General features: G+C 40.8%; 1 protein-coding gene across 1 annotated transcript in view; it reads right to left on the bottom strand.

Moving 5' to 3' along the window:
* The window catches only part of AXDND1 (axonemal dynein light chain domain containing 1), a 42,208-nt gene that overhangs the window by 13,077 nt on the left and 5,000 nt on the right, over nt 1-24,131 (bottom strand). The window contains exons 4-18 of the mRNA XM_037035002.1: nt 22,395-22,515; nt 21,500-21,585; nt 19,542-19,598; nt 18,253-18,355; nt 16,525-16,646; nt 15,344-15,484; nt 14,544-14,648; nt 13,155-13,275; nt 10,859-10,960; nt 9,396-9,559; nt 8,174-8,246; nt 5,910-6,144; nt 3,970-4,171; nt 2,869-2,962; nt 219-418 (exon numbers count right to left, since the gene is read on the bottom strand). Of these exons, the coding sequence (XP_036890897.1) occupies nt 219-418; nt 2,869-2,962; nt 3,970-4,171; nt 5,910-6,144; nt 8,174-8,246; nt 9,396-9,559; nt 10,859-10,960; nt 13,155-13,275; nt 14,544-14,648; nt 15,344-15,484; nt 16,525-16,646; nt 18,253-18,355; nt 19,542-19,598; nt 21,500-21,585; nt 22,395-22,515 (1,926 nt within the window). The remainder of the gene's footprint in view (nt 1-218; nt 419-2,868; nt 2,963-3,969; nt 4,172-5,909; nt 6,145-8,173; nt 8,247-9,395; nt 9,560-10,858; nt 10,961-13,154; nt 13,276-14,543; nt 14,649-15,343; nt 15,485-16,524; nt 16,647-18,252; nt 18,356-19,541; nt 19,599-21,499; nt 21,586-22,394; nt 22,516-24,131) is intronic.

The raw sequence follows: 24,131 nt of genomic DNA, 5'->3' as shown, positions 1-24,131 counted from the left end.
TAACATTGTTTCAAAAAGGATGCTAGAGCCATGAGGAAAACACTGAAATCTCATATTCCCCTGGGCAGTGCTAACGACGGTTTTAAAACCGAACTCGTACTTCTTTCAAGGTTTTAAAACAATTCCTTATGGCTGCTACTTAATTGTCCTCCTCTCCTCTGCTTGATGTTGCAAATTTATCTTCCCAGCAGTGGGAATAAAAAAACGGAGAGTTTTACCTGTTCAAATAATGGGAGTATTTGGACAGCTTTTTTGCCAGGGCAATGGCGTCTAGCTCCAAGGTTGCAACGTTGACGTCGTGTTTCTTAGCTCTGTCCTCCTCCAGCCCTGGGAGAGCGTCCTGGTCAGGAAAGTCAGGTACCATCACTATCAGCAGACGCACCATCCACCGGATCATAGATATATGCAATTCATCCATCTGTTAAAAAGGAGCCATAACACCAATGGCCCGTTTTAAATAAATCACATAGTAGAAAACCAGGCCAAACTTAAAACTAGAAATGATCATACCTGCGTCTGATTTTCAACACTAATATCATTCATTCTTAATGAAATTAAATGGTATAACCATATATATATTTTTTGTTTGTTTGTTTTTCTTCTCACTATACTACACCAACTCGCCTTAGCTTGGTCAAGGGTATTAAAGTCACAGTCCCCAAACTGTACACCAAGGCACCCTAGGACGCCATAGGGAATTCTCAAGGATGCTGTGACATTTTAAATTCTTTTTTAAAAAATCCTCACCCAGGGATATTTTTATTGATTTGAGAGAGAGAGATGAGAGAGAAACATTGAGTGTTTGCTTCCTGTACACACCCCAACCAGGGATGGAACCTGCAACCTTTTGGTATCTGGGCCGGCACCCCAACCCACTGAGCCACCTGACCAGGATGGGGTTTTCAATTCTTGAGGGAAACACAGCCCATGTCACACACGGCATGAAGCTGATATAGTTCACAGCTTCAACGTTAGACGCGCTATACCACTTCTGATGAGATCACATCTGTGCAAAGCTGGTTTTATTGGTGGCTATGTGGTAAAAACAAGTACTGGGTAAAAATCAAAGTGAAACAGAAAAAGAGGATGGCAACATCCCATCCGATTTCCAGGTTAGAGAAGTTATACAAGGCCCACATTCATACATCCTTAGTGATCTTGATTGAGGGGAAAAAATGATTTTTTCCCCAATGTCTGTATATGTACAAAGGAAAACTGAGACATTAAGTTTTTCGAAGTTTATTTTGGCAAGCAACAATTCCAGTTAAATAATTCGAAAACCGAAAAACTGTTGGAGGAGCCCTGTGGACGGGGGATGGGGCAGAGATTTTTATAGAGAAGAGGATGAAGTAAAGCGATGGTTTAATTGTCTGTAATTATTTAAACATTTGCCTTATTTTGGAACATTTAGTTATTTGGCTGTTATGATAATTATTCTTTCTTTAAGTAATTATTCTTGGGCTTCATTTTTTCATATTTGGGAAAGTCCAGTCAACTGCTTGTGGTCAGAACTTCTGGAGTTTCTTTTTCACAGACACGACGGCACCGACTGCGGCTTCAGTTTCTTCCCACGGCCGCCAGAGGCTGTGGAGCTGCCTCAGTGCAATGGCCTCCGGGTTGTAACTATCTTAACATTTCTTGCCTTTTCCAAACAGTTACTAAGTCATCAGGACATGAACACTTCGTAAGTTGTTCGAACCTACCTGCTGGGTAGCATTTCTTTTGGCTGAGGAGAATGAAAATGCTGGGGCATAAAGGGTACCATTAATAGAGAAAGTTTGGGAACCTCGGGATTAGGGCATCTGCTCAGGCTGGGCATCAGAAATAAAACGCAAAAATCTTACGAATTGCAGATGGCAACACCATTCGCTTCGAATGCCCAGCCCCGCTCCCTGTTTGGTGGGCCCCTAAACTGTTCTTCTAGGCTCACGTGTGACCTGCTCTGCGGTCGTCCCTTTCCTATGTTTCCACAGTGCCTTGCACATTTCTCTGTTTTAATTGTTTGCACATCCGGAACGCTCATCCTCACTTCCTTCAACAAATATTTCTTGAGTGCCACTGGGACAGGCCCTCTGCTCCCCTTTTTAAATTAAGGTAGATGGCCTTTCAAATCAGAGAAATTTCTCCCAATCCTTGTCCCCTATTTCCAGTCTTAATATATCTGCTCCTCAATTCTTAGTGCCTTTCTATGTATTTATAATGTGCTCACAGGCTGTGATATAAAGTAACGCCGTATAAGTAGCAATCCCATATCACTGATGGACTCTGCCTTTCCTCTTCCTGAGGTAAGCAATATTAAAATGAATTAAATTTATTTAATCACATTAAGTCTGCTTATGAGATGCTTTTCCTGTGCGGAGTTAGATTATAATTAAGACCAGGAGGGGAGAGTAACCGTAATGAACTAAGTCATCCTTGACAAGTTACTTCACGCTGTACTGGTTAAGAAGCCCACGGGCACAGCTGCTCAGAGCTGCAGAATCACTCTCTTTGATCTAACAAGCATAAACCAATAGTATTCTGGCATCTTGTCTTTCCCCCCAGTTACATGTTTTTGTCAACCCTCCAGCCAATCAGGGCCTCCAACATAAATCCTTAAAATGGCCACATCCCTATTAAGGGGGAAAGTGTCACTATATCAAGTAAAGAGCAAAGGTAACAATTGGAACTCAAACATTTTGGGTCATCTCTGAAACTTCATTCTACAGGCAGGAACATTTTGCATTCGAATCATTTAGTAATTATCTAAGTTTCCATTTTGCCCTCCCAAATCTCCTGCTTTAATTGCATAGGTATGACCTGATTTTTCCTTAGAGAAAACTCCCAGCCAGGACAAAATTAACCTCACAAATTCCTACTGGTACCTACGTGGCGCTGAAGTTCAATGTTGCCATTGTTAATCTCGTTGCCTATTTTCAAATGCCATTGCTGAATCATGTTAAATATATGTGCTTCAAGTACCCTGAAGGAAAAATTAAGTAAAATAAAGACAAATGACTTACTTAGAATATTAAAGTAACTACAGTTAAATGACAGGGTTTTCTTTAGGAGGGCCTAGTAAACCAGGTGTTGACACCTGTTTGAGAACTCGGGAAAGGTGAGTGAAGGCCTTGGCCTTTCCGGCATAGTGGCTAACTCACTGACGTGGCCTTGCCAACACTAACAGCAACTGGACGTGACGTTCTTTGGACAATGTAGGTCTTGCCTTCAGTGTTAGCTCTCTACTGTGAGAACTCACAGTGAGGCACTTTGTATTCACTTCTACACCAGGGAGACCAGAAAGTGAGAAGAATGAACTTCTAAATTCTCTCAAGAGATCAGCTTCCACCAAGACAGTGTGAGGAGCAAAGCTGACTGGCCCCTTCCCCACTGGTAAGAATGGAAGGAAAGAAGGAAGGAAGGAAGGAAGGAAGGAAGGAAGGAAGGAAGGGAGGGAGGGAGGGAGGGAGGGAGGGAGGAAAGAGGGAGAGAGAAAGAAAGAGAGAAGAAAGAAAGAAAGAAAGAAAGAAAGAAAGAAAGAAAGAAAGAAAGAAAGAAAGAAAGAAAGAAAGAAAAGAGAAAAGAAAAGAAAAGAAAAAAGAAAAGAGGGAAGAAAGGAGGAAGGAAGGAAGAAAACACTGAAAGCCTCTGGAAATGGTCCTGAGAACAAACAGCAAACGAAGAGACATCTATTCAAGACAACCTGTGAAGATTCTGTAAGAAAGGCAAGAGTCTATAGTATCTGAACCAAGGCTATGCCCTCTCTTTCCCTTCCCAGCTTGGTGAGGCGGAAACTCCACTGTGGACTCCTGTAGACATGGAGGGCTCTGCACCCTCCAGCTCCCAGTCAGACGGCTGTCTTCCTGGGAGGAACAGGGCTTCAAAGTTTCCCATCTGACCCCAGCTGCCTGTTGCTGAAGCTAGGTACTGAGAAAACGCAGTTGAGAAGTGGGGATTCCCTTCTGCACAGCAAGAGCTCCGGGAACTTACAAGCCAGTATCCGTGTCTAAGCTCTGGGGAACAGTGCCAATGGTGTTCAGCAATGTCTCCAAATGGGTTTTCATTTCATTGATTTTTTCATCAAGTCCTTCCCATTCTCTAGGAAACATTTCAGGAAACTCCACGAAGCTTTCCAACTTGAAACAACAGAAGTCCATAGAACTAATCAAACTTGGAAAAAGTCTACAGACACCTTAGGAAGTGAGAAAAGCATTAATTGTTAGAAGTATTTGTAAGTCTACTATTTCAATAATAAGTCATAAAAACTAATGAGCAGGAACATATCTTTTTTCACCCTTTTATTATTCTATAGGTCGCTTAGCAGAACATCTTGGAAACAGTAGCTCCTGAATAAATGTTTAGTGAACAAACACCGTGTAATCAGTGCTTTTCTGCCTGTTGGACTATTTCTTTGATCACGGCTTATACTCTTAAGTTTCCTGTACCAAACGCATTAAACCTACAAACTATGAACTACGGTTCTCTGTCAAGGGCAGGGATTCATTGAGTCCTTCTGCTAAGAAGACAATGATGATGAACAGGTTCTTCATGATTATAATTTAGTTAAGAAGAGAAATGGCAACCTACTTCTTGAATTATTTTTAAGTCCCAGTTCAGGTTTTCATGAAGTTTACAGTTTTCATCTGAGCCAGGATCAAACATGGAGCTCAGTCTTTGAATGATTCCCTGTGAGATCACAGCAAATTAGCCTCTCTATTCCTTTGTCTTATCTCGCTTGCAAAATCAGAAATAAAAATGCTACCATCTAAGAGATATAGAAAGAGAAAAACTTTAAGAGCAAACTTTTTCTTACATTAGACGAAGATGTTTTCACTGCCTTATCAGTAAACTTTGATCTCTTGGGAGTATTCAAAATGATTATCCTTTTGACTTGTCAGTATTTTAAGCCATTTACTAACTCATTTTTCTCTGCTCACCATCATGGACGAGTATCGCCATCTCATCTCTCCCTGTACTCCTGCTGCTACAGATAACTAGGGTTGTGTTTTCCCATCCAGAGTAGTAGCTCGATGTCAAACAACAGCGGTAGTGAATGCATCAGGGTTGCCTGGAACACTCTACTGAGATGGACTGATTCTTAGGTAACATATGACACAGTGACAACAGTGCTTTGGAGGATTTTTAATATCCCTCATGGGTTTTGGAGGGTGAATTTTCTATTTCTCTCATGGCAAAGTGGGATATTTGGTCACCCTCCTGGGGAAATAAAATTGAAGTTCAGAATCTGCCAAAGAGTAGAAGCCTGGAAAACGCATCCGGCTTTCACCTGGGATGCGTGAAGCTGAGAGGCGACACCTTAGAAATAAGGGGGGAACAGAAAAAGACCAGCCCTCGCAAAGTCTGAGGCCACATGTCTCTTCAGCTCCGTCCCTGTTTGGAGTAAAATGATCCACCCCCTACCCTCAGTAACCTGCCAGAATAAAAAGTAAAATCATTCTTTTGAAATATAGCACCATGTGGAATCTTAAATTGTCTCTAGAATTTCTCACAATGTCTGACATTAATCAAAAACACCTAGGAATATGACAAAAATTGACTCAAAACCAAGACAAAATACAGACAATAAAACAAAACTTAGTACACCCGAAATTAAGATAATACAGTATGTCAACAATTGAAAAGATGGAGAAAAGACCTATAAGAAAACCAGATATCACCCAATTATCTGAACCTACTGTAGAGATGGCTGCATACATCTATGAAAACACCGAAAACCATCCAATTATTCACTTTAAATAGATGAATTATATCGTATGTGAATTATAGCTCAATAAGTGATGTCAATGGCTTATTTTGCTCTATTTCTAAAATTATATTCATGTGTCGTCTTGATTTTAAATGTTAACTAAATAATTACTATCAAAATCCCTTATGTCAAGCAATCTAATTATCATTGGGTTTTTTCTTACCATTTTCCCCATTTATTCTTAATTCAAATTCTTTGTAGAGCGTTTCTATGCTTTTCACGATGTTCTCCATCTGACGGTACTCTGGCGGCATCTCCCCCTCCATACTTATGTGGCGACGAAATATCCCAAGCCCGATATCTGTCCAGTTTTCCTGTAAGTACTTAATGATCCTGAGAGAATCATATTTTGACACCAGAAAGTCCCCAGTATATTTGTCTCTATTGTCACTCAGTGTCTAGAGAATGAAAAGGGAGCAAAGAAATCAGCACATCATCCTCTGGTGATCTTATCAGTGTCAACCCAGATCTTTACTTCAATTATTTTGGACTTAAATACCTTACTGTTATTTGTTCCTATCATTTCTTCATACCACATACATTTTATTTTCAAACTTAAAGTGAATTTAGATTAAGTTGATACCCAATAAGATAATCCACAGTTTATCAGGATAAAAATAATTATATTAAATATTCTACAAGCAAAAAGTTGGTGATAGTCCATGAAGTCCCAGAGAGCTGGGCATGTTTAATTGGCATATGCCTTGACAAGGATATAGAACATCTACACGATCCCCATTCGACTGGGGAAGCTCCTAGAAGGTCATGGTTGTGTTCTATTCATGGTTTATTTCTCTGTCTAACCCCAACATATGACATATCAATAAACACTTACTGAAGAAACACAGTATAATCTGCCTCTAAAGTTTGCCATTATACACGACACAGACAATGGAACCAAATCACCTATGTGTCCATAGGAGTGGCTGGCACAGGGAGGCCATGCTGCCAAGCACCACGGTCTATGGAGTTGGGGGGACAAGGACTCAAATTCTGATCCAGCCACTTGCCATTATAGATGACTTAGGCAGGTCCCTGAACATGGCTGAGCTTCAGCTTCCCCACCTGTGAGACAGGAACCATAACACCAGGGTCGAGTGGCTGTCACCAAGGGTAGGTAACATACAGGAAGCACACTTAGCCGAACAGCGTAGGTGTTTAATGAATGAGTTATTATTATTCCTGCTACGTAAAGAAGCATCATTTATTTCAATTTTATCTAAGCCATGTCAAAATGGCCAGGTAAACAGTAAAAAAAAGTCACAAATGAGCTATACTGTTTAGAGGATAATGAGCATCAATTCTGAGAATATTCTGCTCAAGTCAATTCAGAAGAGAAGAAGATGGCTTCCTGGGATCTGGGTGAGATTTCATGAGGCCCTACGCTTGACCTTCACTTTGGAGGAATTTCAGTACCTATTTTCCTTTGTCAGACCACTGTAACATGATAGTAATTTGATCAATAAAATGTATTTGTATAGCTCAGACACTTGTAAAAATGCTATTAATAAACAGAATACGGTATAATACATACAATGGAATGTTATTCAGCCTTGAAAAGGAAGGCAATTTTGACACATGGAAATAAGTCTCATGAACATCTGAATGATTCCACTTATGCGAGGTGCCTAGAGCAGTCCGGCATGGCGCGTAGCGTTGCCAGGGGCTGGGGAGGCGGAAGGGGCATTAGTGTTTAACAGGCAGAGTTTCAGCTCCGGGCTGAAAAGTTTTGGACGTGGATAGTGGTAATGGTTGCACACCAGTTAAAGGGACTGAATGCCACTGAATGGTACACTTAAAATGATTAAAACGGGCCCTGGCTGGTGTAGCTCAGTGGATTGAGCACGGGCTGATAACCAAAGAGTCACCAGTTCGGTTCCCAGTCAGGACACAGGCCTGGGTTGCCGGCCAGGTCCCCAGTGGGGGCCACATGAGAGGCAACCACACATCGATGTTTCTCTCCCTCCCTTCCTCCTTCCCTTCCCCTCTCTCTAAAAATAAATAAATAAAATCTTTTTAAAAATGGCTAAAATGGTAAATTTTATGCTCTGTATATTTTACTACAATTTTTCAAGAGGTGTTACTGATTTTTAAAGTCCAATTTGTCCTTAAGACAAAAGCCAGGTACAGGAGAGGCACAAATGTTACTATGTCTGACAATTTGAGGAGAGAATTACAATGACCTTCCCTATCACCCAAGTATCTTTTCCTCTTTTTTTTTTGTTCTGGCAGCCTATTGACCCAAAAATCTAAATTAGAACTGAAAATAAAATATTTAAGGATATTGTAAAAACCACCGTAGTCTTGCTGTTTTCCTCGTCTCTCACAAAACTTAGTATGGAATTTTCAAAGGTTGAGATGCAACTCAACTGGAGGTGAGGAGAGGCAAGTACTTTGATGACCATGTTGTTTATTAGACAGTCTTACCTGTAGCCACTGCTGGAAGTCTGGGATAAGTGGTTCAAATATATTTTCTTTTTTAGAGAATGAAATGTATTTTCTCCTGAGAGAAGGAAAAAGACAAAGAGCAGGGTCTCAGAACAGGGTATAAACAAAGAAAATTGCAAGTCCATACACTATATGACAAAATTATGTTTTTCCCTAATGATTTTCAAGCCTGCCTTCCAGGTTCGGCCCCTCTTCCAATAGGCAGTCATCTTGAAACTCACAAATAAAAACATTCAGCGTCTGATCAGGCCTGAGTAAGCAGGTCACGGAGTCAGAGGCTATAACAAAATTGAGCGGGTAGACTCTGGGTCTTCGGCACCCGACATTAGATCACAAGAATAATTACTGTTGAAACAGCTGTCAAAACAATATATGAATAGAAAGGAAGCCTCATGAATAATTAAGGTCAGGAGCCCCGACTTCTGGGAAGAGCATTTCCTTTAATGTCTCTGAAGTCTTGTGGGAAGAAAGCTCTTCATAAAGAAGTTCCTAAAGAGAAAAGGGAGAAGACAACCACTGCCACCCATGCCGAGAGTGACCAAACGGGAGTGGCATTGGCAACCAGCCTGGTTGTGCACCTGCTTCGGCTTCCGGAACTTCCACATCTGCTACCCGGGAAGCCTCTTAGAGGATGTGAAAAACTGAAACCACTGTTCCCAGTTCGAAATGGAAATGGCACCCACATGTGTTGAGTACAGGCTGCATTCAGAGTATACATTCCCAAAAACGTGGCTGCGGCTTGGTCCTTGAGCATAGATTTGCCTGATTTACAGGCAGCCTCTCCATCGTCAGATTTCTCTATTACCCGGTATGAGAGCCCATCAAAACCAAGCTCCTTGAAAGTGCCGCCCCTTGATTATAGGGCCCACGCGCTATACTACAGAATCTGTAGGTAGAGCCAGACCTCCAAGTTCGCCAATAGTAAAGAGGGAAGAAAAGGAGAAGAAAAAAGAGTTGGACTTTAAACAGAAGTATCAGTAGAAGGATGGAGAGATGAGGAGGGACCACCGCGATGATTAGCACTAGGAACTTAAGACCATTCACGCTCCTACAAGGATTGTGCCCTGTAAGGGTTGCTGGTTACCTTGCCAAAATTAACGTTAGAGTGATCACAAGGTAAAAAAGACAAAAGGAGAGAAGTGAACTGAGTTATCGGGCATGACAAAGCATAATCAGAAAAACAAGGTTCTTGGGGGCTCACTTATTATTTTTGAGGAAGTGCTGACATTTGCTAAGGCTGTCCTTAATAATTCGCACTTGCTCCCTTGTAGCCTCTTCACTTTCTTCCACTTCTTGTCTAAATTTACTCACTAAGATTTTCCAGTTCTCTGTCAACTTCTGCAACAGCGCAAGGTCTGAAGTGTCCTAGATAAAATGCATGGAAGCAAACCACTTATTCATTGATTCATGTAACAAATAGTTACCAGATACACCAGGCCTTTATTAATATTGTAATACTAGAGACATCCATAGAAAATACATTAAAAATTTAAAAAGATACTCCTCTTTCCAAATGTCACCAGTGGCACTACCACCCAGTCCCACTAGGGATAGATTTTCCATGGCACAAATTATTAGAGATAAGACTTTTTTTCCTTTTCAACAGAGCCCAATTTTGCATAAAACTTTCATGGGAGGCAGTGTAATACATTGGAAAGATCTAAAATTTCAAAGCCAAACAGAACCAAATGTGACTTCTAGACATTTATGGCTGTGTACCCTTGAGGAACGCTATTTAATGCATTTGAGATTTTTCTTGATCATAAAATATATATATATATATATCCTAGGATTGTCATAAGAATTAAAGTAAGAACTAAATGAGCCCTGGCTGGAGTGACTCAGTGGATTGATTGAGTGCTGGCCTGTGAACCAAAGGATCGCCAGTTCGATTCCTGGTCAGGGCACATGCCTGGGTTTAGGGACAGGTCTCCAGTAGGGGGCGTGTAAGAGGCAGTCACCCATTGATGTTTCTTTCCCTCTTTCTCCTTCCCATCCTCTCTCAAAAAAATAAATAAATAAAATCTTTTAAAAAAGGCATTAAATGAAATGACTAGGGTAAATAGTTTGACTCTAGAAACACTAAATGCCACTTTCCTCCTTTGCAACCTTCTGTGCTCCCTGAATTTTCCCATTAAATTGCACAAAATACATCCATAGTACAGCTATTTCAATAAACACAGCTACTTACAATCTTTTAGTTTAAACACTAAGAGGATAACACTATAAACAACATTGGCAGCATTACTGACTGAGACAAAGGGCTTAAGTTGCTTTAATTAGGGTGGAAGACAGATAGAAAGAAGAGCCTAGCCCTGGCTGGTGTAGCTCAGTGGATTGAGCGTGGGCCTGTGAACCACACGATCGAGGTTCGGTTCCCAGTCAGGACCCATGCCTGGGTTGCAGGCCAGTTCCCGGCAGGGGACACACCAGAGGCAACCATACATTGATGTTTCTCTCCCTCTCTCCTTCCTTTCCCCTCTAAAAATAAATAAATAAAATCTTTAAAAAAAATAAAATAAAGAAGAGCCTATATTCACCTTTCCTTAGATTTTTCATTCCGCCCCTAGTAAAGCACAAATGTAAAATTATATTTAAAACTTAATCCATAAATTTAGCAAAGGCTTCTTACAGTCTCCACGACTTAAGTGAGCTGCGGTTTACCTTGCTGGACAGCAGTATGATGAAATGCTTGGCATATTTGCTCCAGCCTTTTTCGTTGAGGTAAAGTTTTTTAGCCAATATGACTCTATTTCTTTCAATTACCTATTGAAAAAAAGGGCTAAAATTAAAAACCTAAATCATTAACAAACCACTGTAATTACCTTTGGCTGTAATTTATTATACCCAAACCATTTTCACATCAATTGTTCAATGGATCATTAACTCAGTTGCAATTTCTTATCTTATTCAGGAACTAATTTGTATCACAAATTTGTGTTTTCTAAAACCACTAAACTGAAACCAAACTGAAGTATAGTATGTAACAAAGGTTCTCACACAATTTGGTCTCAGAAACCCTTAACACTCTTGAAAATGAGAACTTCAAAAAGCTTTTGTGTATATGATTTTATCTATTGATATTTACTGTATTGAAAATTAAAATTGAAATTATTTAAAATCTACACTTAATTCACTTAAATATAACATTAATATACATGTATGTTAACATAAATCCTATTTTTATGGAAAAATTACTTTATGCCCTGGCTGGTGTAGCTCAGTGTATTGAGTGTGGGCTGCGGAACCAAAGAGTCGCCAGTTTGATTCCCACTCAGAGCACATTCCTGGGTTGCAGGCCAGGTCCCCAGTAGGGGGCGCATGAGAGGCAACCACACATTGATGTTTCTCTTCCTTCTTTTCCTTCCTTTCCCCTCTCTCTAAAAATAAATATATAAAGTATTTTTAAAAAGACGTTCCATTTATTCAAAATTAATAAAATTATTTTTTAAAAGAAAAAAATAACTATTTTTCCAAACAAAAAAAATTAGTGAAAAGAGCATCATGGGTTTGCATTTTTACAAATCTCTTTAATGTCTGCCTTAAGAGAATAGAGTTGAGTTCTCACATTTGCGTCTGCATTCAATCTGTTGCAATATCCCATATCATGTAACTGCAAAAAATACCCACTGTACACTCGTGTGAAAATGAGAGTGAAAAAGGCAATATTATCTTAGTATTACGATGAAACTAGTCTGACCTCATGAAAAGGTGTCAGAGAACCCTTGGAGGCCCTGCACCTCCCCTGAGCACCACTGACATACCGAAACAGTAATACAGTCATTCAGTGAATGACTGTTCTGGACACTGTGCATACAGCTGTGAACGAAAGAAATGAAGTCCTTATTTTCAGGGAGGTGACATGCCAGCTTGTCCTTTCCTGTTGAAAGGGACTTTAGGGATAATCTACCTAAGACAAAGCCCCAACAGTATAAGGTATTCTTTCATAGGACCCTCCACCAGGGGTCAGTTCTCCGTTGTTTAAATCCTTTTAGAGCGAGGAAACTCACTTGTCTTCTTTAATTCTCTTAGTGAACATGCCTAAGCCTGAGACTTGTCTCTTATATTATATGTTTACTGTCATGGTTGCTTCCTCTGGATGTGTCCCTTCTAAAATTCTGGATCAGGACTGAACATCATGTTCTAGATGAGGTCTGGCCATTCCAGAGGAAAATGGGACAAAAGTCTGAATCTGTGCCAGGTCTTCCTTTGCTATTGATACTCTAGGCCCAAGATGCGAGAATAGGCACCCAAACAGCAAACATTTAGAAAACAAAATGTCATGAGACTTTGCTGTTTCTCTAAAGCATTATTATAATGGTCCACAGGCTGCCATATTTCATTCATTTGGCCCCTTGAATACAAAAGTAATAGAACCAAAGTGAGATATACAGTGATCCTAATATGGTTACAGTATGTGAAAAACTAGGGACCACTTTTCCTACTTTATCACCAGTATAAATTAAAGCTAAAATTCTTTTTTTTTAATTTTATTTTTTTTAAGATTTTATTTATTTATCTTTAGAGGGGAAGGAGAGAGGAAGAGAAACATCAATGTATGGTTGCCTTTTGTGCGTCCCCTGCTGGGAGTTGGCCTGCAGGGAACCAGCCTGCAACCCAGGCATGTGCCCTGACTGGGAATCAAACCGCGATCCTCTGGTTCGCAGGCCCCATAAAGCTAAAATTCTTATCATGTTCACAAACAACAGAAAAAGTATCTTGCTCATACTTCTTAAGTTCTGTTGGGGAAAAAATTCCCTTAATTTGGCAATAGCCAGGTACTCAATAATGCAGAAACAAACAAAATGTAACTTTCCCTTTCCAAGGTCCATAATACACACACTATTCATCAGTTAAATATGCACCTTCATCTCTGAACTTTTTGTCTAAGTGAAATTTGCAAAAGGAAACGTCATCCCGACGGAAGAGAAGTTTGAGTCCTGACTCCCGATGAACCCACCTTGAGCGCCAGTTCATAGGTGGCTGAGCTCCAGACGTCTCTTTCTGCCATTAACTGTTTAATATCGCTCTCCATCCTTCCTCTCTGTAACGTATACAGGTCATGGTATTCTTCCACAATTCTAAAAGAGAAATTAAGAAAGAGCTATGTAGGCATCTTTTTTAAAGGAGAACTTTGCTTTTACAAAAGGCAAGTTGTTCCTTTCAGACTGATCATAAGGTAATTATGCTAAAATTGCTGGCCATATTAATAACACCAACCTATAGCAGAAATAGAAGGAAAAGATTCATATTTCATTTATAAATCTTATAAAAGTCTTAAGCAAAAATTCAACATAGTGTTCCCTGCTCTAAATACTTTTCTTCATATTCTTCTACTAGACTTTTTACAACATGGCATTCCAGTAGTGACAACACTATTATCTAATGAAAAATTCAGAATACGAGAAGCAATAATACAGCAGGTTACTTCTATTTCTCATAGAATTAGGATTCTTTACTAATCCTAATTAGTAAACCACTATATGTGAACCACTATATTTTTAAAGTACATATAATTAGTACAAGATTTAAATAAATTTTCTACCAACCAACCAAAAGTTTAGGATAATTAAGTACCTTTTCTGTAACTAATTTTTCTTTGTTTACCAGAGCATATGTTTCCCTTTTAATTTACACTGAACTTCCCTTAGAATTAAAAGCCCTTCTGAGACTAAATATAAACACAGAAGCAAAAGGAACAGAAGCATTCGACAAACCTTCTGAAACACACGCTCCCAGGGAATATGAACTTTGCTATAGGAAAGAAAAGCCAGCTAAGCAGAATTCTTTCAATCCTGCTGAAAGCCAGGAACCACCTGCACCCATCCCTGAAGCCTCCTTCTAGTTGGAAGCTTCCATTTGTTCAGTTCACTGGGAAAAAAAATCATCTGAGGTGAATACAACCATAAAAATTCCACAAGCTGTACCCATTAAAATCCCCCCCACAAAAAACTAGACTCACACTGCTAATGAGGAAAAGGTAAATAAAAGTCAGATGCTTTTTCATACCCACTCAATTAATAAAAGATACGGGCAAAAGGGAACTCTCATGGACCAATGAGAGGCTATCTGCTGGTAGAGCTGCTCTGTGGAATATTCGGCAACATCCAGCAAGACCAGGCCATGCGCATCCCATGGCCCAGCACCTCCACTTCTGGGTACACACCTGTGGAAAACTCTCATTCAAGAAGACATTTATACGATGTGTGTTACAATAGTGCCTGGAGGAGTTAACATACATAATGAATGTACACGGTTATAATTTTTTTTAAAGTCGAATGCTTCTACAAAACTTTGATTTATAACATGTAAAGCAAGTATGGCATAATGACTGCATTTGATCACTCACTTGGCATTTTTCTCAGTATCTAAAAGAGCTTGTGCCAAATCCTTGTGGGCTTTCTCTGCTTCCTTTGTTAATTTTATATCATGTGCCCGGACCAAACACAGCTCCCTGAAATCAAGCGGAGAAATTTTGTCACCAGAGTTGAAGATTTCCAAAACGTCTGTACTCGGGGAATCAGACTCACACTTGGGAATCTTCTCAGTTACCATGTGTACATCGCTCCTGGTTTTCCCACCTCACAAACCACATCAGTAATTCTAGTGTACATCTGGGTGAAATCTTGCCAGGTTTGGCAATGGAATCGGGCCGGCTGGGAAGGGCAGACAGAAGGTGCGGGGGTTTTTCTGGAGTGGAGTGAAGGCTGGTGCTGGCTGGCAAGGCCTCCAGCTTGCTCTGTGATACCCTCTTCATTCTTGTCAATAATTATCTTGCTACAAGTTTAGATGGTCGCTAACCTTGGTTGCTATATGTGCTTATTCTCTTTCTATTTGAACCTGAACACCCATAATGAAGGTGCTGCTCTGTAAACTGAATGAAGATAAATATCTGGACCTCAGAAGGAAGCACAAGACTTTCTCCCTATTGAATACACACAGTGCCCTGGTTTCGTGTTCACCCGTGTAACCCACGTCTCTGGGTGTGTGTCTACACCTATATCGGGTCCTTTCTGTTCTCTCGCTAAACAGGAAAAGAGAGCAAAATAGTTCTCACCTGTAGCCATTCTCTTTTCCCTAAATATTTCTGACTTCTTTAGAGACATGACTTGGACTTTGGTTTTGGGTTTAAGATCATCAGTTTTGTACCTGGTCAGTTCCTCGATAACATTCTTAAAATTGTACAATTCTTGTAAGATGCGCTGGTCCATCATTCGCTGGGTCACCAGGTCTTTGTAGAAGTCGATCATCTGCTGGGCGATTTGGTCAAGCAATTGTACATACCGCTCCCTGAGTGAAAAAGAAGGAAAACAAGACATCGTGCAGAAGAAAAGGGACGGGAGTGGAAACACGTGTGGGAGAAAGTAACGTGAGAGGGAGAAATAGTGAACAGACACAAAGTTGGAAAAAGAAAGGGATCCAGGCCGTGTGTTCCTGCCACGCTCATGCAATCGAATGAACAGTGAGGAACTTTAACCAGAGTCATGATTCTCTGAAGTATGGTATCTGAGATGTAAACCAAAATAAGGACATCTTCGCTTCCTTCTTCTAAATTATAACCTCTATAGGAAACATGTCTTAAGTACTTACATAGTTATAACATCTAACAGAGCAGCTTGAATGTAGTGGAATTCTTATAAATAGTTGAATTCATGACTAAAACCACTTTTCTCAAACTGACCAAAATGTACCTACTATTTAAAAATAAACAAAAAGCTTAAATGCAAAAAAAAGGCATTTATTTTGCTCCTTAATAAAATCAAACAAAATATTTGGAAATGGTCACAGAGGATACATTACAAATACTATAATTGAGCAGTCTTTATTTTATGTTGAAAGTGATCAAAGTATTCTATCCTAACCCTGAGACCCCAGAAGTATAATATCTTTGAGTCAGAATGGTCAGTTAGTTTAATCTCTCACCCACAGGAAGAATTACTCAGCCCTTATTTAAACACTTCAAGTAAAAGGAAATTTATCAGCTCAACGTGCAGGTCTTGTATCAGAAACACCCATTTTTAAAAACTCCTTCTTTAGGACTGTCCCTCCTTAGAAACATACGGATAACATGATCTGCAGGGCCTTCTAACACATTATAGCTACATCCACGATAGAGCATACAGTTGACCCCTACTCACAAAAGATTATGGTGTCAGACATCTCAACAGAAATCACCTTAAGGAAGTTCTCAGCTATTATATTCTTACTGTAGAAAATATAATAAGACTGCAGTCTGGCTCTTTATTATCAAGAAGAGAGAGAAGGGTATTTTTGTGATTTCCAACGCAAAACCCCACAGGAAAGCGGAGTGCCCCGACAGCCGCTCTCACCTGATTTTGGACAGCAGCTCTCCTCTGTCTGCACAGTCCACACTGACCTGTCGAATAAGTTCATGGAACACCGTGTTGTAAATATTCTGCTCCTGCCTCAGTACATGTAGCAGTTTGTGCATCTGGCAGAAGAGAAGGTAATCGGCATCTATTACGGTCTCGTCAGTAAAAAGCATTTTAGGAGTTAATTGCTCCGAATGTGAATTAAGTTGTAGAAGCACCTTGATTAACTTACTTGATGAATATTTTCTATTATAAATATATATATATATACAAAATGATATCTTATTTTTTTTTAAATTGTGTCTAATCATTGCACCTCTTTGTATGATGTACTGAGGTCACGATGTCACTTTCAGGTAATTCCCACCAAAACCTAAAACCTGAACCTAATCATGGCTGCACATCAGACAAACCAAAACTGAGGAACGTTCTCCAGGATAACGGGCCTGTGCTCTCCCAAGTATCAAGGTCAAGAACAATAAAGAACTGTTTCAGATTATAGTTGTCTGAAGAAAAGCGACAGATAGCAATGTGGTGTGATTCTGGGGTCCCTAAAGAAAGGGGAAAATAGCTATAAAAGCCATTATAAGGACAATGGCTGAAACTGAAATATGAACTTGGACTACCATAACAATGTTAAATGTCCCGATTTTGAAAACTGCACTATGGATACCTAAGAGAATGTCTTCATCCATAGGGAATATACCCTGAAAGGTTTGGTGGTAAAGAGACATGATGTGTCCAGTTTATTCTAAAATGGTTCAGAAAAAGAAGCTCTGCTTGTAGAGATATGTGGCGAAGGAGAGAATCATAAAGCAAACCGGGTACAATGTAAATAATTGGTGAATCTAGGTAAAGGTTACCTACAAGTGCCTTATATTGAACTTACGTATATGTTGCAAATTCTATAAACATAAAAATTTACAAAACAAAAAAGAAATAGACTTCATTTAAAAAAATCTATATCTATGTAAGCCTGAAAGAGCCCTTTCATTAAGCACAAAATAACGATCACAAGTGGTAAGAAAGTACAACTTAATTGGTGGTGGTTTTAATTGGTACATAAAACATTAAGGGTCTTATAATCTGCGGTGCCTAATATTCAATGGAATACAGCAATAATAAAGCAGCTGACCCTGGACAGTGCAGGGGCAGGAGTCCTAGCACCCACCCTGTCGGAAACCCACATATGTCTTTGACTCCCCCACAATTTGACTCCTAACAGTCTACTGTTGACTGGAAGCCTTGCCAATCACATAAACAGTTGATTAAGACATATTGTGTACGTTCTATGTATTATACACTGTATCCTTACAATAAAGTAAGCTACAGAAGAGAAAATGTTATTAAGCAAGTCATAAGGAAAATACATTGGCGGTATTTACTGGAAAAACCCACGTGTAAGTGGACGATGTAGCTCAACCGTGTAGCTCAAGGGCCAGCGGTCCTGCCAGTGAATTGCAGGCCACTTCCCACGTACGGAGCCCTGGCTGCTCTCAGCCCTCTACATCATTACGTCACTCACTCCCCACAGCCACCACATGAGGTAAATACCATCATCATCTCTAATTCACAGGTGAGGAAACTGAGGCACAAACACGCTAAATGGCTCACCCAGGGTCACCAGCTCATCAGTGGCAGGCCCAGGATTCCCATCCAGGCACCCCACCACCCAGAGTGCATGCTCGTGACCACGAGCTAGGTGACACTGATCTTGGCAGTCACCTTGGTTGGCCCTGTGTACTCCTGATTTTCCACGCCAGCCCTCTCTAGCATAGTGTCCATCACGTCGCTCAGCTGGATCACCTCCACTCTTCTATTAGGCTTCCTGAAAGATGGAGAAGGCGGACGTAGTCATTACCGTTCCGGTAGGTCACCCTCCAATCTCAAAAACAATATAACACGTATAAAGAAAATGCATACACTACAGCATATTAATGGCATCTTACAGTATTAGACCTGTAAGTACGGATCTAGTGGGATACCAGTAATACAGGCAAAAAATGCAAACAGTATGATCCTCTGTTCCATAAAAGAAAATAATGCTCCTTCCCCCCCCAAATTCTATTGTGTATGATTGTAAAAGCAGAAAAATACGGAGAGATAAACACCAAGCTATTAATATGGGTTACTTCACAATGTAAGACAGGGGGAAAAAACAAAGAAGAAGTAAAAACAAAAAGACTGTAGTAAAATGCAAAAATACAAATGGTTAAATGCAGCATATGAAGGTGTTTTATGCATGACCTAGCAATCCCACTTCTGAGTATCCATCCAAAGGAAATGGAGGGTCTCAGAGAGATCATTGCTGCCCCTCCCCCGCCCCCACCACATTCGCCACAGCACTAGTCGCAACAGGTAGAAACAACATAGACGGGGATGGACGAATGAATGGATGGAGAGAGCGTGATGTTTACGGACACTGGAATACTATCCAGCCTTTAAAAAGAATGAAATTCTGCCACACACAACAACGTGGATGAACCTGCGGGCCATCGCGCTGTGACATGAGCCAGTTACAGAAGGACAACACCACACGATTCCACGCACACGAGGCTGCTAAAATCATGACTCGCAGAATCGCATAGTGGAGTTGTGGATTCCAGGGGCTGGCGGGACAGGGAAACGGGGAATTGCTAGTCAGTGGGCTGGAAGGTTCAGTGCCGCGAGGTAAGTTTTACAGATCGGACGCACAGCACTGTGCCTAGAGTTAACACTGCAGTGCGCGCACTGCGAAATTTGCTGAGCGCGGATCTCATGTTGTGTTCTTACCACAACAAAACAGAATGTAAAAACAATGAAAAGCATTTCAAAGCTGTTTTTAAAAAGCATTTTATAACACTCAAGTACTACTATAAATATGTGAAAATTGAACGTGCAATTGGACAAATGAAAATACTGATTAGATGACAGAATTGTGGGCAATTATTGTCTTGGGTTTCTGCTCTCATTTTAGTATATATGTATGTAGTTATTCCTTCTAAGAAACACTTGTACAAATAGACTGTACTCACATGGAGGGGAACAGCAATAGCCTGTTTTCACTGTCTTTGAGCAGGGTAGTGTATTTGCTGCAACGAATGAGACAGGTAAGTGTCACCGTAAGAAAACCATCCGGGCTGCTTACTGCAGATCACAGCATGATCCGCCTGGGCCCTCATGGAACGGAGGCGCTCGATGGTAACCCGAAGGGGCCACCGTTTTGCACACAACATCATACCTACGTAGCCTGAGACTTGCACAGGTACGGGTGTGATGGTGCTTGTCACGTGTGGAACTTGTTTCAGGAAAGGACCTTGAATTGCGTTCCTTAATATGTCAGAATAGGAAGATGGCCTTGGTCCACTTAAAAGCAGCCTTTTCAAAAGCGGAAGGATTGTCTAAGAACACTGAAGTCAACAAAGTGACTGAACAGGTCACAGAATTAATAAGAGGCAAAGGTAAAACCAGAACGCCGTTTGCTGCCCCACCCCCACCCCACCTGTCCTCTGGAGGTGCTTGTTTACACCTGAACCAGTATCTCGGTGAGAAAGACATGGCGATCCTTTAAATCCATTCTTAGTTATGCACCTTTTTTCTTCTCCTAGTTCATAAGCATTTCCATTGGTTCTTTCCCCTACTGGTGGAACTGAGTTGGTTAATAAGGTCCATTTTCAGAATTCAGATCAGTAAAACAATCTCCAGGGAATATAAAGAGTCGGTTTCAAAAGTGAGTGTGTTCGAGGGACTAGAAGCAATGACATTCCAGGAGCAATGTGCACACCTAGCACCCAGATCTTGGTTTCTAAGTCTCATTCTCCACTAAAAGGAATCAGTATTCCTTGGAGGAGTGGCTCAGAGTTCGTTCCAGATGAACCTAAAAATCTTATTGAGCCAGAAAATAAGAGAACATTCAGAGGATTATGCAGACATGCCCAAAGAACACAAGCGCCAGCTTAAAGAAGCTAGCTTTGGCAAAATCTGAAAAATTTTTGAATATCAAAATAAATAATCATAGTAAAAAATAATAACCCATTGGACACAAAAGAAATCCATAGGTCCATATGTTAAAATGCTAACTAACAAATACAGAAGAAAGGATGGAGCTAAGACAAGATCTGTAACTACAGGTGGCTAGAAAAAATAAACAAAAGTATTTGGTGATGAAGGGTCCTAAAGGCTCCAACTTATTCTTGAACAGTGTAAATGTGTGTGTGTGTGTGTGTGTGTGTGTGTGTGTGAATGTGTGTGTGTTAAAGCAAATGAAGGATTCAGTGAGTCAAAACAGAGGGCACAGGCAGTGCCTTGTTCTATTTTTGTGACTTTTTATAATTTTGAAATTACATAAAAATTAGAAGGTACCCCCAAATCAGTTCTATTTAGTTCTTTGACAAAACACGGTTCTGAAACCCACCACACAAGTGAGTGCCACGTAACATGGGCAAAGCAGAATGACAGCGTCTGGGTGTTTCATTACAAAATCTCAGTCTCAAGTTCTAGTTTTTTAAACTGTGAAACAGTCAAGTATTGTTCCAAAAAATAAAAACAAGATCCCATTTTCAGTCCTATAAACAGAAAACTGGAGGTGAATAGTTGGCATTGTGGAGCTACATTCTGGAATTGTGCAATAGGAGAATCCAGCTCAGAGGGCTGCTTGCCCTTTGTCTCCAAGGTCATCGTTCAAAACCATGCTTAAAGAAGCAGGGCCAAGCATTGTGAACAAAGATCCACTTTTTTTTTTAAGTCAAAACTAAACAGTAGGAAAAGGCAGAGAAGAATTTAATCACTAAACCCCAAATTCTTTCAAGGCTTTTTCATTGATTTCTTTAAGTGATTTCATTCTGAAATGGTATTAGGGCGGAAGGCCGAATGCCTCCTCCTTCCAGTGTGGACGCTGCCCAGGAATGTGAGTGAGCTGTTTACAGGCTCCTCTACGTCCGGACGGAGAAAACGGCCCACTTGTCAGAAACTCAGTGTGGACCATGGTACTCACTCATCGTAACACTCCAAACCCGAGACTCCTGTGTTTGACACAATGTGAAATTCTTCGGGAATCAAAGTATCTGTTAGTTTCTTTGGCTTAAAAAGAATAACAAGAATGAAAACATTAGCTGAGTTAAAAAAAATGAATTGCACAAATCCTAATTCCTGTCCCAAAGGGGTGCTATTTATTACGAGATTTTGATTAGAAAAAATAACAATATTAGTAATATGGGACATGGCAGGTAGTAAAAAAATTTTTCACCAGAGCATACTTTGTAAAAAACATGAATCACATAATAACCTTGGCTTTAGTATTAGTTACAGGTGTCCCTTACACTCTTCAGAAGTCCACTGACTCTTTTTTTTTTAAAGATTTTATTTATTTATCTTTAGAGCAGGAGGGGAGGAGAAAGGGAGAGAAATATCAATGTATGGTTGCCTCTCCTGAGTCCCCCACTGGGAACTGGCCTTCAACCCAGGCATGTGCCATGACTGGGAATCGAACCGTGATCCTCTGTTTCACAGGCCCGCACTCAATGCACTGAGCTACGCCAGCCAGGGCTACATTGACTCTTTAAAATTCAATAGGAATTTAAAATTCACCTTAGCCATATCACCAAAATAAGAATTCTATAACTTTAAACTGGATTTGGGGGGAAAAATCTAGGCTCCTCTACTGTATTTTCTAGATTAAGTGAAGGACCGTAGTTTGGAAAATGGCTCAACATAAGATACCTTTTATCTTTTCTCACTAAATACCCTTTTCTGGAAATAATTAAAAGTGCTATGAAAACTGATAAGCAATGCAGGCTGTTGTTACAGTACAACATTGCTTTATGTTTGGGGGGAAACTTTTTTTACGTAAAGAGAGGAAGATGAAATTATTCATCAGATACTTTATTTACCTTATGAGGCACAATGGCGTCGTCACGTGACTGTAAGGAATGGCCGGACTGTGGGGGACAGAGTGTGCTCTCCCTGGCTTCTCCTTTGACATACTTCATGTCATACAGAAAAGAAATATCCCTGAAAAGTAAGAGAAATATATTGACAAAATCAGTTCTCTGTCTGGCGACTGGGTAAGAGTGGGTAAGGTTTCTCCAGGTTATTCCCTCCACATACGCCCTTGATTTCACCTTTGCCCACATCCTTGGGGGTCTCATTCCATCCATTGTAACCTCTGTGTATCTCCCCCTCTCTTGGGACACTCCCCTTGGTCTGTAACGCAGGTCCTTCCCCTTCTAAAAGTCTCCCCTGACCATGCATTGTCATGTCACCATGATCGACGGATCGATGATCTATCTTCTACCTCTCACTTTCTGTCAAATATCGAACTTCTTGAAATTTCCCCCAAATCTGATTTCCATCTCCATCTCTGCTCTGAAACCACTCTCCAGAAAGTTGGTGATGACCTTCCACTGCTAAGCTATCAGGTCTTATCTTCCCCTACTTCCCTGGCTTTTTTCCAGGGTCAGTCACCATTTTTTTAGAACAAACACTCTCCTCTGTCCACTGTGTTGCTGGACTCGCCTGGTTCTTTCATCCTCTCTTAACTACTACCCCTCGGACTTCTCCGTGACCCCCTGGCTGCTGGACGGAAGTGCCCCACAACAGTCTGTCCTCATCCCCTCATCTCCTCTCTCTTCACTTTCTCCCTCGGCAATGTCGTCAAGTCCCTCCTTATTACCTTTGTCACCTCCAGACACAGCTGCCATCACCCCCCATTCTAACTTTCCACCCTCCCGAGTTCACTAATTCTGCCAGTAGCCCTCCTCAAAACCTCAGCACCTGTAACTGGTCCCTTCCCATCCTTACCCCTCGCCACCCACCCGTCACGAACACACTAACTTTACAGCCATCCTCACACCATCCCAGGGGTCGGTTTTCTTGGTTTTTGCCAATGCCAACATCACTAGTCCAAGTGGTGATCACGTTTTATGTGGCTTCTCTGGTATATTCTACATACTTCTGCCAGATTTATTTCCCTCTAGGGGCTACAATCCTGTCACTTACTACACACAATTTTCAGATGTCTCTGCCCCTCCCTCCAATTTTAATGGTACTGCCATTAGGCAGTACAGATATGTTGGTTCACACGGTTCACCAAAAGAAATGAGAACTTCCCCAGGGTCCAGCAATCCCATTTTCCGGACACACCGTATATGCAAAGAGACTGAAATTGGGATCTCAAAAACGTATCTGCATTCCCAGGCTCACCGCAGCGTGATTCACGGAAGTGACGGCAGGATAATAACCTAAATGTCCACCAACAAATGAGTGGATAGAGAAAATGCAGAGATGTTTCCAACAGAACGCAACTCGACCTTAAAAAAGGAAATCCTGCCGTTTGTGACAACGTGGATGAATCTAGAGAACAACACACCAAATGACGTAAGCCAAAGAAACACCAACACTACGTGACCTCCCCTGTGAGCAGAGGGAGAGGGGAAGGGGGGAGAAACAAGGATGTGGTCAAAAGGCACAAAGTCTCAGGGATGCGAGATGAGTGAGTGGCGGAGACCGAATGCGTAGCACGGCGGCAGCACTTGACACAATTGTACCATCGTATCCTTGGAATTTGCTGCGAATAGATCTTACATGTAATCTCGCCACACACACACACACACACACACACACACACA

The sequence above is a fragment of the Sturnira hondurensis genome, unplaced genomic scaffold, assembly GCF_014824575.4.
Source record: "Sturnira hondurensis isolate 20B ecotype Veracruz unplaced genomic scaffold, ASM1482457v3 Scaffold0022215, whole genome shotgun sequence".
NCBI classification, from domain to species: domain Eukaryota; kingdom Metazoa; phylum Chordata; class Mammalia; order Chiroptera; family Phyllostomidae; genus Sturnira; species Sturnira hondurensis.
Note: the sequence above shows the minus strand (reverse complement) of the source record. Positions and strands in the feature narration are given on the sequence as shown.